This window comes from Chiloscyllium plagiosum, unplaced genomic scaffold (assembly GCF_037043375.1).
Source record: "Chiloscyllium plagiosum isolate Xiang-an unplaced genomic scaffold, Cpla_swu_hap1 HiC_scaffold_42, whole genome shotgun sequence".
Taxonomy (NCBI): Eukaryota; Metazoa; Chordata; class Chondrichthyes; order Orectolobiformes; family Hemiscylliidae; genus Chiloscyllium; species Chiloscyllium plagiosum.
Window position 1 is genome coordinate 20,204,602 of NW_028270180.1, and position 12,262 is coordinate 20,216,863.

Consider the following 12,262-nt stretch of genomic DNA (forward strand, 5'->3'; position numbering starts at 1 on the left):
GGAGGAATGGGGTGAGAGAGAGAGGGAGGAATGGGGGGAGAGAGAGAGGGAGGAATGGGGGGAGAGAGAGAGGGAGGAATGGGGGGAAAGGGAGAGGGAGGAATGGGGGAGACAGAGGGAGGAATGGGAGAGAGAGGGAGGAATGGGGGGAGAGAGAGGGAGGAATGGGGGGAGAGAGAGAGGGAGGAATGGGGGGAGAGAGAGAGGGAGGAATGGGGGGAGAGAGAGAGGGAGGAATGGGGGGAGAGAGAGAGGGAGGAATGGGGGGAGAGAGAGAGGGAGGAATGGGGGGAGAGAGAGAGGGAGGAATGGGGGGAGAGAGAGAGGGAGGAATGGGGGGAGAGAGAGAGGGAGGAATGGGGGGGGAGAGAGAGGGAGGAATGGGGGGAGAGAGAGAGGGAGGAATGGGGGGGGAGAGAGAGGGAGGAATGGGGGGAGAGAGAGAGGGAGGAATGGGGGGAGAGAGAGAGCGAGGAATGGGGGGAGAGAGAGAGAGAGGAATGGGGGGGGAGAGAGAGGGAGGAATGGGTGGGGAGGAATGGGGGGGGTGAGAGGGAGGAATGGGGAGGGAAGAATGGGGTGGGAGAGAGAGGGAGGAATGGGGGGAGAGAGAGAGAGAGGAATGGGGTGGAGAGAGAGGGTGGAATGGGGGGGAGAGAGAGGGAGGTATGGTGGGGAGAGAGAGGGAGGAATGGGGGGGGAGAGAGGGAGGAATGGGGTGTAGAGAGAGAGAGGGAGGAATGGGGGGGAGAGAGAGGAAGGAATGGGGGGGAGAGAGAGGAAGGAATGGGGGGGAGAGAGAGGAAGGAATGGGGGGAGAGAGATGAAGGAATGGGGGGGAGAGAGAGGAAGGAATGGGGGGGAGAGAGAGGAAGGAATGGGGGGGGAGAGAGAGGGAGGAATAGGGGGGAGAGAGAGGGAGGAATAGGGGGGAGAGAGAGGGAGGAATGGGGGGAGAGAGAGGGAGGAATGGGGGGAGAGAGAGGGAGGAATGGGGGGAGAGAGAGGGAGGAATGGGGGGAGAGAGAGGGAGGAATGGGGGGAGAGAGAGGGAGGAATGGGGGGAGAGAGAGGGAGGAATGGGGGGAGAGAGAGGGAGGAATGGGGAGAGAGAGAGGGAGGAATAGGGGGAGAGAGAGAGGGAGGAATGGGGGGAGAGAGAGAGAGAGAGAGAGAGAGAGAGGACTGGGGGGAGAGAGAGAGAGAGGAATGGGGGGAGAGAGAGAGGGAGGAATGGGTGGAGAGAGAGAGGGAGGAATGGGGGGTGGAGAGAGAGGGAGGAATGGGGGGGGGAGAGAGAGAGAGAAATGGCGGGAGAGAGAGAGAGAGGAATGGGGGGGGAGAGAGAGTGAGGAATGGGGGGAGGAGAGAGGGAGGAATGGGGGGAGGAGAGAGGGAGGAATGGGGGGAGAGAGGGAGGAATGGGAGGAGGAGAGAGGGAGGAATGGGAGGAGGAGAGAGGGAGGAATGGGGGTGGAGAGAGAGGGACGAATGGGGGTGGAGAGAGAGGGACGAATGGGGGTGGAGAGAGAGGGAGGAATGGGGGTGGAGATCGAGGGAGAAATGGGGGCGAGAGAGGAATGGGGGCGGGGAGAGGGAGGAATTGGGGTGGAGAGAGGGAGGAAATGAGGGGAGGGAGAGAGGGAGGAATGAGGGGAGAGAGAGGGAGGAATGAGGGGAGAGAGAGGGAGGAATGAGGGGAGAGAGAGGGAGGAATGAGGGGAGAGAGAGGGAGGAATGAGGGGAGAGGGAGGGAGGAATGAGCGGAGAGAGGGAGGGAGGAATGGGCGGAGAGAGGGAGGGAGGAATGGGCGGAGAGAGAGAGGGAGGAATGGGCGGAGAGAGAGGGAGGAATGGGCGGAGAGAGAGAGGGAGGAATGGGGGGGAGAGAGAGAGAGAGGAATGGGGGGGAGAGAGAGAGAGGAATGGGGGGGCAGAGAGAGCGAGAGAGGAATGGGGGAGAGAGAGAGAGAGAGGAATGGGGGGGGAGAGAGAGAGAGGAATTGGGGGGAGAGTGAGGGAGGAATGGGGAGAGATTGAGGGAGGAATGGGGGGGAGAGATTGAGGGAGGAATGGGTGGAGAGAGAGAGGGAGGAATGGGCAGGGGGTGAGAGAGAGGGAGGAATGGGGAGGGAGGAATGAGGGGAGGGAGAGGGAGGAATGGGGGCGAGAGGGAGGAATGGGGGGGAGGGGGAGGAATGTGGGGGGAGAGGGAGGAATGGGGGGGGAGAGGGAGGAATGGGGGGAGAGAGAGTGGGAGGAATGGGGGGAGAGAGAGTGGGAGGAATGGGGGGAGAGAGAGTGGGAGGAATGGGTGGAGAGAGAGAGGGAGGAATGTCGGGAGGTGAGAGGGAGGAATGGGGAGGGACAGAGAGGGAGGAATGGGGGGGAGAGAGTGGGAGTAATGGGGAGGGAGGAATGGGGGGGAGAGAGAGGGAGGAATGGGGGAGAGAGAGAGAGAGAGAGGGAGGAATGGGGGGATAGAGAGGGTGGAATCGGGGGGCGAGAGAGGGAGGAATGGGGAGGGGAGAGAGAGGGAGGAATAGGGGGGAGAGAGAGGGAGGAATAGGGGGGAGAGAGAGGGAGGAATGGGGGGAGAGAGAGGGAGGAATAGGGGGAGAGAGAGGGAGGAATGGGGGGAGAGAGAGAGGGAGGAATGGGGGGAGAGAGAGGGAGGAATGGGGAGAGAGAGAGGGAGGAATGGGGGAAGAGAGAGGGAGGAATAGGGGGAGAGAGAGAGGGAGGAATGGGGGAGAGAGAGAGAGAGAGAGAGGAATGGGGGGAGAGAGAGGGAGGAATGGGTGGAGAGAGAGAGGGAGGAATGGGGGGTGGAGAGAGAGGGAGGAATGGGGGGGGAGAGAGAGAGAGAAATGGCGGGAGAGAGAGAGAGAGGAATGGGGGGGGAGAGAGAGAGAGGAATGGGGGGAGGAGAGAGGGAGGAATGGGGGGAGAGAGGGAGGAATGGGAGGAGGAGAGAGGGAGGAATGGGGGTGGAGAGAGAGGGACGAATGGGGGTGGAGAGAGAGGGAGGAATGGGGGTGGAGAGAGAGGGAGGAATGGGGGTGGAGATAGAGGGAGGAATGCGGGTGGAGATCGAGGGAGAAATGGGGGTGAGAGAGGAATGGGGGCGGAGAGAGGGAGGAATTGGGGTGGAGAGAGGGAGGAAATGAGGGGAGGGAGAGAGGGAGGAATGAGGGGAGAGAGAGGGAGGAATGAGGGGAGAGAGAGGGAGGAATGAGGGGAGAGAGAGGGGGAGGAATGGCGGGAGAGAGGGAGGGAGGAATGGCGGGAGAGAGAGGGAGGAATGGCGGGAGAGAGAGGGAGGAATGGGGGGAGAGAGGGAGGGAGAGGAGCGCGGAGGTTGGAGGTAGGGGAGGAGCGCTGGGGAGGGGAGGAGCGCGGGGGGGTGAGGGGGAGGGGAGGAGCGCGGGGGGGTGAGGGGGAGGGGAGGAGCGCGGGGGAGGGGAGGAGCGCGTTGGGGTTTGAGGGGGAGGGGAGGAGCGTGTGGGGGTGTGAGGGGGAGGGGAGGTTCGCATGGGGGGTGATGGAGAGGGGAGGAGCGCATCGGGGGTGAGCGGGAGGGGAGAAGCGCGAGGGGATGTGAGGGGCAAGGGGAGGAGCGCGAGGGGATGTCGGGGGAGGGGAGGAGCGCGTGAGGTGTGAGTGGGAGGGGAGGAGCACTGGGGGGATGAGAGGGGGAGGGGAGGAGCGCTTGGGGGTGAGGGAGAGGGGTGGAGGACTTGGGGGTGAGGGAGAGGGGAGGCGCGCGTGTGAGGGTGAGGGGGAGGGGTGGAGCACGTGGGAGGGTGAGGGGGAGAGGTGCAGCGCGTGGAGGCGTGAGGGGGAGGGGAGGAGCGCGTGGGGTGTGGGGTGGAGCGCGTGGGGTGTGAGGAGGAGGGGAGGAGCGTGTGGGGGGGGTGAGGGGTAGGGGTGGAGCGCGTGGGGGGGTGAGGGGGAGGGGAGGAGCGCGTGGGGCGTGAAGGGGAGGAGCGCGTGGGAGGTGAGGGGGAGGGAAGAGGCGTGTGGGGGGGGAGGGAGAGGGGAGGAGCGCGTGGGGGGAGGGAGAGGGGAGGAGCGCGTGGGGGGAGGGAGAGGGGAGGAGCGCGTGGGGGGAGGGGGAGGGGAGAAGCATGTGGGGGGGAGGGGAGGAGAGTGTGGGAGGGGTGGCGGGAGCGCGTGGGGGAAGAGCAGGACGGGAGAAGCGCGAGGGGATGTGAAGGGGGGAGGAGTGTGGGGGGGGAGGGGAGGGGAGGAGCGTGTGGTGGGGGGGGAGGGGAGGAGCGTGTGGGGGGGATGGGAAGAGTGTGGGGGGGGGTGAGGGGGAGGGGAGGAGCGTGTGGGGGGGATGGGAAGAGTGTGGGGGGGGGTGAGAGGGAGGGGAGGAACCTGTAGGGGGGGGGCAGGGGAGGAGTTTGGGGGGGAGGACCGTGTGGGGGGGAGGTGGAGGGGTAGAGCATGTGAGGGGGAGGGGAGGAGCGTGAGGGGGGGTGAGGGGATGGGGCGGGGAGGAGTGCGAGGGGGTGAGGGGAGGGGGAGGTGAGGGGAGGGGTGGAGCGCGTGGGGGTGTGAGGGGGAGGGGTGGAGCGCGTGGGGGTGAAGGGGAGGGGAGGCGTGCGTGGGGGTGAAGGGGAGGGGAGGAGAGTGTGGGGGGGTGAGGGGGAGGGGAGGAGCGTGTGGGGGGGTGAGGGGTTGGGGAGGAGCGTGTGGGGGGGTGAGGGGGAGGGGAGGAGCCTGTGGGGTGGAGGGGGAGGGGTGGAGCGTGTGAGGGAGCAGGGAGGAGTGCGAGGAGGAGTGCGAGGGGGTGAGGTGGCGGGGAGGAGTGCGGTGGAGGTGAGGGGAGGGGCCAGGGAGGAGTGCGAGGGGGGTGAGATTGGGAGGGGATGAGTGGAGTAGGGGAGGAGGATGGGTGTTGGGGCTGCAGTGGCAGGAATTGGGAGAGTGGGAAGTGGGTGGCTGCTCGTGAGAGAGGATTTGGGGGCATAATGGCAGTGGGGATGGAAGAGTGGATATGGATGAAACAGTTGCACACTGGTTGCAACTTGGGAAAAAGTTTTATAAATTCTGGTCTTCTGACTCCACCTTTCCCTTTTGTTTGTTTCCTCAGGGATGTTGAAGCCAGGAATGGGCTTCAGGAATTCTTCACCCATGAGACATACACTCGCTACTCCATGGCCCCAAACCTCAGCGAGTTATGGGCTTTAGTGAGCAGGTGCTGGAATGTTTAACACCGCCTTCCTTGTGTAATCACTCAGCTGCAACACACTGCCATTTAGATCCTCTCATTGCAACTGTAAAGTGAATGGACACGTGTGGTAAACCTGAGGTCGCTGCTGACTTTGATTCTAAACTGGATAGGAGAGGACACGTTTTGAGTGGTGAAAAACTAGAACCAGTGATAACCTTAAGAGATCCAGGAGTAAGATTGTTAAAGCATTAGGATCAGGTACACAAAATGATCCAGAAGGTGAATGAGATGCCAGCTTTAATAACTAGAGCAATGGAATACAGCCAGTATTCATGTTTCAGCTATCCAAAAGCCTGGTTTATAAGGTGTCTTGAAGCACTGTGGTAGTGTCCCTACCTCTGGACCAAGAGGCCTGAGTTCAAGTCCCAGCTGTTCCAGAGGTGCGTAATAATATCTCTGAACAGATCTGTTAGGAATCTATGTGTGAAACTTACAAAATCCTGGGTGGGCGACACTTGGGGAACACTTGAGCATTCACTGAGGAAGAAGATAGTGTACATTTACTAGACCGATGCCCAGACTTGAATTTCAAATAACGATTCCACAAATTAGGGTTGCGTTCCCTGCAATGTTAAAGGTTCAGGCGTGATTTGGTCAATTTTTTAAAGATATTACAGTCTCCCTATTGCATTTCTGCTGGTAGCAAGAAGGACCTTGTCTAAACTTCAGAGCAAAATCTTTCCAGAACAATGTAAGAGAGCAATTCTAATTGCTAATGTGTTTTGCATGTTCTTCTGCAACTGACAATCAACGCTGCATCATTTGTTAGCTTTAAATCTGAGATTGCTAGTTTTTTTTTAAACAGAGGTGTTAATGGCAAAGGCAGTTTGATCAAAGATAAGCCAAACACAATATTCCTCTCACTCGTCTCTTTCTGTACCTGGAGTGGATGACAGACTAATTGGCCTTATTTGAATCAGCAAATAATGGGTGGCACTGTGGTTAACGCTGCTGCCTCACAGCGCCACGGACCCAGGTTCGATTCCAGCCTCAGCTGACTGTCTGACTGTGTGGAGTTTGCACATTCTCCCAGTGTCTGTGTGGGTTTCCTCCGGGTGCTCCGGTTTCCTCCCATGATCCAAAGATGTGTAATTTTGGTGGATTGACCTTGCAGAATGCCCACCGGGATGTCCAGTGATGTGCAGGCTGGGTGGTTTAGCCATGGCATAAGAAGAAACGTCTTTACTCGGAGCAGGTTGAACCTGTGGCATTTCCGACCACAATAGGCTGTAAATGATCTTGAATATTTCTGTATATGGGTTGAGAAATGGCAGGTGGAGTTTAATTTGGGTAAATGTGACAGAGGGAGGACTTCTGCAATGACTGACAGGGCCTTGGGTAGTGTTGTGAAACGGACTGAAGGGTTCTTTAGAATTTGCATCGTTGTAGATCGAGTGGTGACGAAGGGTTTAGTGCACTTGCCTTCATTGCTCAGACTGTGGGAGTTTGGGATATTAGGTTGGGGTCGTGCAGGATGTTGGTGAGGCCTCTTCTGGAATATCGTTTGCAGTTTTTGGTCCCAGGCTGGAAAGGCTGGGACATTTCATTGGAGCCTCGGAGGTTCAGGGGTGACCTTACAGAAGTTACAAAATCATAAGGGGCATAGATAAAGTGAACAACAAAGCCCTTTTCCCAAAGGTAGGAGAATTCAAACTAAGGGGCATATCGGGTTTTGAGAAGATTTGTAGCTCAGTGTTGTGGTTCTGTTCGCCGAGCTGGGAATTTGTGTTGCAGACGGTTCATCCCCTGTCTAGGTGACATCCTCAGTGCTTGGGAGCCACTTGTGAAGTGCTTCTGTGGTGTTTCCTCCGGCATTTATAGTGGTTTGTCTCTGCCGCTTCCGGTTGTCAGTTCCAGCTGTCCGCTGCAGTGGTCGGTATATTGGGTCCAGGTCGATGTGTTTGTTGATAGAATCTGTGGATGACTGCCATGCCTCTAGGAATTCCCTGGCTGTTCTCTGTTTGGCTTGTCCTATAATAGTAGTGTTGTCCCAGTCGAACTCATGTTGCTTGTCATCTGAGTGTGTGGCTACTAAGGATAGCTGGTTGTGTCGTTTCGTGGCTAGTTGGTGTTCATGGATTCGGATCATTAGCTGTCTTCCTGTTTGTCCTATGTAGTGTTTTGTGCAGTCCTTGCATGGGATTTTGTACACTACATTGGTTTTGCTCATGCTGGGTATTGGGTCCTTCGTTCTGGTGAGTTGTTGTCTGAGAGTGGTATTGGTTTGTGTGCTGTTCTGAGTCCTAGTGGTCGCAGTAGTCTGGCTGTCAGTTCTGAAATGCTCATGATGTATGGTAGTGTGGCTAGTCCTTTGGGTTGTGGCATGTCCTCGTTCCATTGTCTTTCCCTTAGGCACCTGTTGATGAAATTGCGCGGGTATCCGTTTTTGGTGAATACATTGAAGAGATGTTCCTCTTCCCCTTTTTGCAGTTCTGGTGTACTGCAGTGTGTTGTGGCCCTTTTGAATAGTGTCTTGATGCAACCTCTTTTGTGTGTGTTGGGGTGGTTGCTTTCGTAGTTCAGGACTTGGTCTGTGTGTGTGGCTTTCCTGTATACCTTTGTGGTGAATTCTCCGTTCGGTGTTCTCTGTACCATCACGTCTAGGAATGGGAGTTGGTTGTCCTTTTCTTCCTCTCTAGTGAATCGGATTCCTGTGAGTGTGGCGTTGATGATCCGGTGTGTGTTCTCTATTTCTGTGTTTTTAATGATTACAAAGGTGTCATCCACATATCTGACCCAGAGTTTGGGTTGAATTTGCGGTAAGACTGATTGTTCTAACGTTTGCATTACCGTTTCTGCTATGAGTCCAGAGATGGGTGTGCCGTTGATTTGTTCATCTATTTGGTTGTTGAATGTGAAGTGTGATGTGAGGCACAGGTCCAGTAGTTTGAGTATGCCCTCTTTGTTGATAGGTTCCCCGTCTTGTTGTCTGTTCTGTATGTCCAGCAGGTTGGCTATTGTTTCTCTGGCTAGGGTTTTGTCGATAGAGGTGAACATGCCATTACATCGAATGAGACCATGGTTTCTTCCTTGTCTATGCGTATATTTCTGATGATGTCCAAGAATTCCTGTGTATAGAGTGTCTGGATCCACTGATCAGGTGTTTCAGTTTCTGCTGTAATTCTTTAGCCAGTTTGTGTGATGGTGTCCCTGGGAGTGATACTATGGGTCTGAGTGGGATGTCTGGTTTGTGCACAAACCTGGTTATCTGTCCGTTTTTTTGTAGGTTCCTCAGTGTGTTGTTTATCCTATTGGTGAGCTGTGGGGTGGGGTCAAACTCCCTCATTTGGTAGGTGTAGGTATCTGCAAGTAGTTATTGTGCTTTCTGGATGTAGTCTGCTTTGTCCAGGATGACCGTCATTCTGCCTTTGTCTGCTGGTAGTAGGATTATGTTCTTATCGTTTCTTAGTGATTTTAGTGCTTCCCTCTCCTTGGTGTTGAGGTTATGTGTTTGTCTTTTCCTTGTTATCAGGGGTACGATACTTTGTCTCACTGTTTGTTGTGTCTCTTCTGTCAGTCCATTGTTCCTGAGTGTGCATTCTAGTGCTGCTAGGAAGTCTGCTGTCTTGGCGTCCCTGTGGTTGTAGTTGAGTCCCTTGGCCAGTATTGTTCTTTCCGTGTCTGTGAGCTGTCTGTGAGCTGTCTGTGGGAGAGATAACACAACCCAGGTGTATGTTGTGGTATCCTCTCTGTTGTGTGTTAGTTTGGCCATTTTTTCTTTTAGTGCCGTTTTTTTGCGGTGTGTGGTCCTGTTCTGTCCTATGGTGACGGCCTGTTCTATGGTCCGGGTCCATTCCTGATTGGTGGTTTCTGAAATTAACGATTTTTGGCGCGCACTTTCTTGTCTGTATTTGTGAAGTCTGTTGTGTGCGTCTGTAATCATTACCTGGATCATCCTGAATCCGTTCTGTCTGGCTGTGTCCCTGGCTTGTGGGTTGTTGACTGGTGGTCTGTATCTGCCACATGGTGGAAGGATTCGATTCTTTCGACATTCATGCAGGAACCGGAGTTGTTCGTATGTGGCACTTAGGCGGTTGGCACAGAATTCCCATTTCCTGGCTTGTCTTAGCGTCTCTCGCCCGTAGGTGTTCAAAGTTTGGGAGAAGATTTGTAGCTCGGGTGCTCGTTGTTGTGGTTTGGGTTTCTTTGGGTAAACATATAAATAGAAAGCAGGAATCATCAGTAGTGCTTCATTCGGGGGCTCACTGAAGACGTTACCTAGTATGGTGACCAAACGTCTGGAAACGAACCTTCCAGCTCAGTGAGCAAACCTGCATCTGGGGGCATATTTTTAAGGTGAGTGGAGGAAGATTTAAAAAGGATGAGGGGCAACCTTTTTAGATAGAGTTGTTCGGGTGTGGAATGAACTTCCGGAGGAAGTGGGTGAATGCGGGTGCAGTTACAATGTTTAAAAGACATTTGGATGAGTACATGAATAGGAAATGTTTGCAAAGATATGGGCCAAGCACAGGCAGGTGGGACTAGTGTAGTTTGGAGTGAAGGGTCTGTTTCCGTGTGGTATGACTCTGAGACTCTTAGAGTCACATACATTAGGGACATTTAAGCGACTCTTCGTTAGGTACATGGAAGATAGTACAATGAAGGGTATGTAGTTAGTCTGATCTTAGAGTAGGATAGAAGGTTGGCACAACATCAAGGGCCGAAGGGCCTGTACTGTGCTGTACTGTTCAATGTTTTATGTTCTGTGACGTGAAGAAATGGATTTCTAGAGATCAAAGGCTTTAAGGAGTAGGCAAAGAGAGTGGCAGTTGTGATCGAGGATCAGCCATGATCTTATTGAATGGTGAATGGTTGAAGGCTGAATGGCCTTCTCTTGCTCCTGTTTTCTGTATTTCACATTGTAATTGTGTGCCAGCCATTGGATAACCCAATTCTCTTTAATGTGACCACTGTGACACGGATGCTTAACAGATCATAACTGAATGTTTAATTGATTTCTCTGTCTATTCCTGGCTCTGTCTGAGCAGCAGTTGTGTGGGTTGAGTCACTTGCTCTTTGTGTTTCATTTAGCTTGTTTAACAGCTTTGTGTTAACTGCGACTCAATTTAATTATTAGAAGGTGAAGTGTCAGCCATTGGGCAGTAGTGGCACTCTCAAATCTGAATCATTTGTGGATTTGAACTAGGAGACAGTGTGGTCTGCGGATGCTGGAGATCAGAGTTGGGAGAGTGTTGCTGAAAAGCACAGCAGGTCAGGCAACATCCGAGGAGCAGGAGAATCGACATTTTGGGCCAGAGTCCTTCATCAGGAATGAGGCTGGGAGCCTCGGGGGTGGAGAGATATTGGGGATTTGAGCCCAATGCAGAGATATGAACACAATATGCAGGCTGGTGCTACCAGAAGAGTCTAAACGTAGGAAAGTCTGACTGCAAATGTATAAGGTGCTGGTGTGAGCGGTTTTGATCCCTATAAATAAGGAAAGATAGCGTTTCATTTGGAGACAGTTCAGAGAAGGTTCATTCAGATGTTTCCTGGTATGGAGGGATTGTCTTAGGAGCAAAGGTTAAACAGGTTGGGCCTCTACTCCCTGCAGTTTAGAAGAATGACTGGTGATCTCATTGGAAAATATAGAAATCTCCAGGGGCTTGACCGGGTAAATGCTGAGGGGATGTTTCCCCTCTTTGGGGAGTCTAGGACCAATGCGCGTAGTCTCAGAGACACCAATTGAAGACTGAGTTGAGGAGGAATTTTTTTTCTGAGTGGGTTGAGAGTCTTTGGAAGAGAGCCCGCAGGGACAGAGGCCTTGTGTATTTCAGGCTGAGATCGATAGATTCTTAATCAGTCAGGGAATCAAGGGGAAAGGGGGGGAAAAGGCAGGAAAGCGGATGGGAAGAATGTTGGATCAGCCATGATCCTATTGAATGACGGAGCAGGGTCGAGGGGCTGAATGGCCTCCTGCTGCTCCTATTTCTTACGTAAGTGTAAGTGCCATCTGGGGTCCTGGCAAATATTTATCCCTTAACCGACTTCACTAAAACAGCGTGTCTACTAGGGCGGCAGGGTGGCTCAGTAGTTAGCACTGCTGCCTCACAGCACGAGGGACCCGGGTTCGATCCCAGCCTCGGGCCACTCTCTGTGTGGAGTTGCACGTTCTCCCCGTGTCTGCATGGGTTTCCTCCCACAGTCCAAAGATGTGCAGGTTAAGTGAATTGGCCATGCTAAACTGCTCATAGTGTTAGGTTCATTAGTCAGGGTAAATATAGGATAGGGGATTGGGTCAGGGTGAATTACTCATCGGTGAGTTGGTGTGGACTTGTTGGACCTGTTTCTATCCTGTAGGGATTCTAATCTAATCTTACTCATTGTTTCTGTGTGTTTGTGGAATCCTTTTGTGCACTCGACTGGTGGCAACCCTGCTGTCTGGGTTGAGAATGTGTTGCTGGGAAAGCACAGCAGGTCAGGCAGCATCCGAGGAGCAGGAGAATTAACGTTTCGGGCATAAGCCCTTCATCAGGACGGGCTTATGCCCGAAACATCAATTATCCTGCTCATCGGATGCTGCCTGACCTGCCGTGCTTTCCCAGCAACACTCGACTCTGATCTCCAGCATCTGCAGACCTCACTTTCACCCTGCCGTCTGGGTCAGAGAGCTCTCTCAGACACTCCTTTCTGTACGGAGCAGTTCTGAGGGAGGTCGTAGCTGGTAGGAAAGTCGTATCCGTTACCTTTTCATTGTTAACTTTAGGCCAATGTGTTGACTTTCCTGCTCCTCAGATGCTGTCTGATCTGCTGTGTTCTTCCAGCCCCACATCTGTTGACTTCTGAGGTTGAGTTATTGAGTTATGTCCACTGTATGAGAAATAAAGTGAAAGGATTTGAAGTTGTCTTACTGTTCAGTTGGTAGGAAATCTGCAGCAACGATACCTGCCTTAAATCTCATGAGCCCTACTTCGGGAAAGCTCTGTTGTGTGCCTCGCCTCTGGATTTACTGTAACATCATCTTCAGTCAGAAGCCGAGTCAGATTTATATTGCAGCCACCTTTGTCACAATGGCGA

The 12,262-nt window shown here is 53.9% G+C and overlaps 1 protein-coding gene across 2 annotated transcripts in view; it reads left to right on the forward strand.

Moving 5' to 3' along the window:
- Positions 1-12,262, forward strand: part of ice2 (interactor of little elongator complex ELL subunit 2) — a 166,322-nt gene that overhangs the window by 55,732 nt on the left and 98,328 nt on the right. The window contains exon 2 of one of the 2 annotated variants that reach the window (XM_043680584.2): positions 5,105-5,209. In XM_043680584.2, the coding sequence (XP_043536519.2) occupies positions 5,105-5,209 (105 nt within the window). Of the gene's footprint in view, positions 1-5,104; positions 5,210-5,232; positions 5,444-12,262 lie in introns of those variants that run through there. The other variant, XM_043680585.2, reaches the window with a different exon arrangement.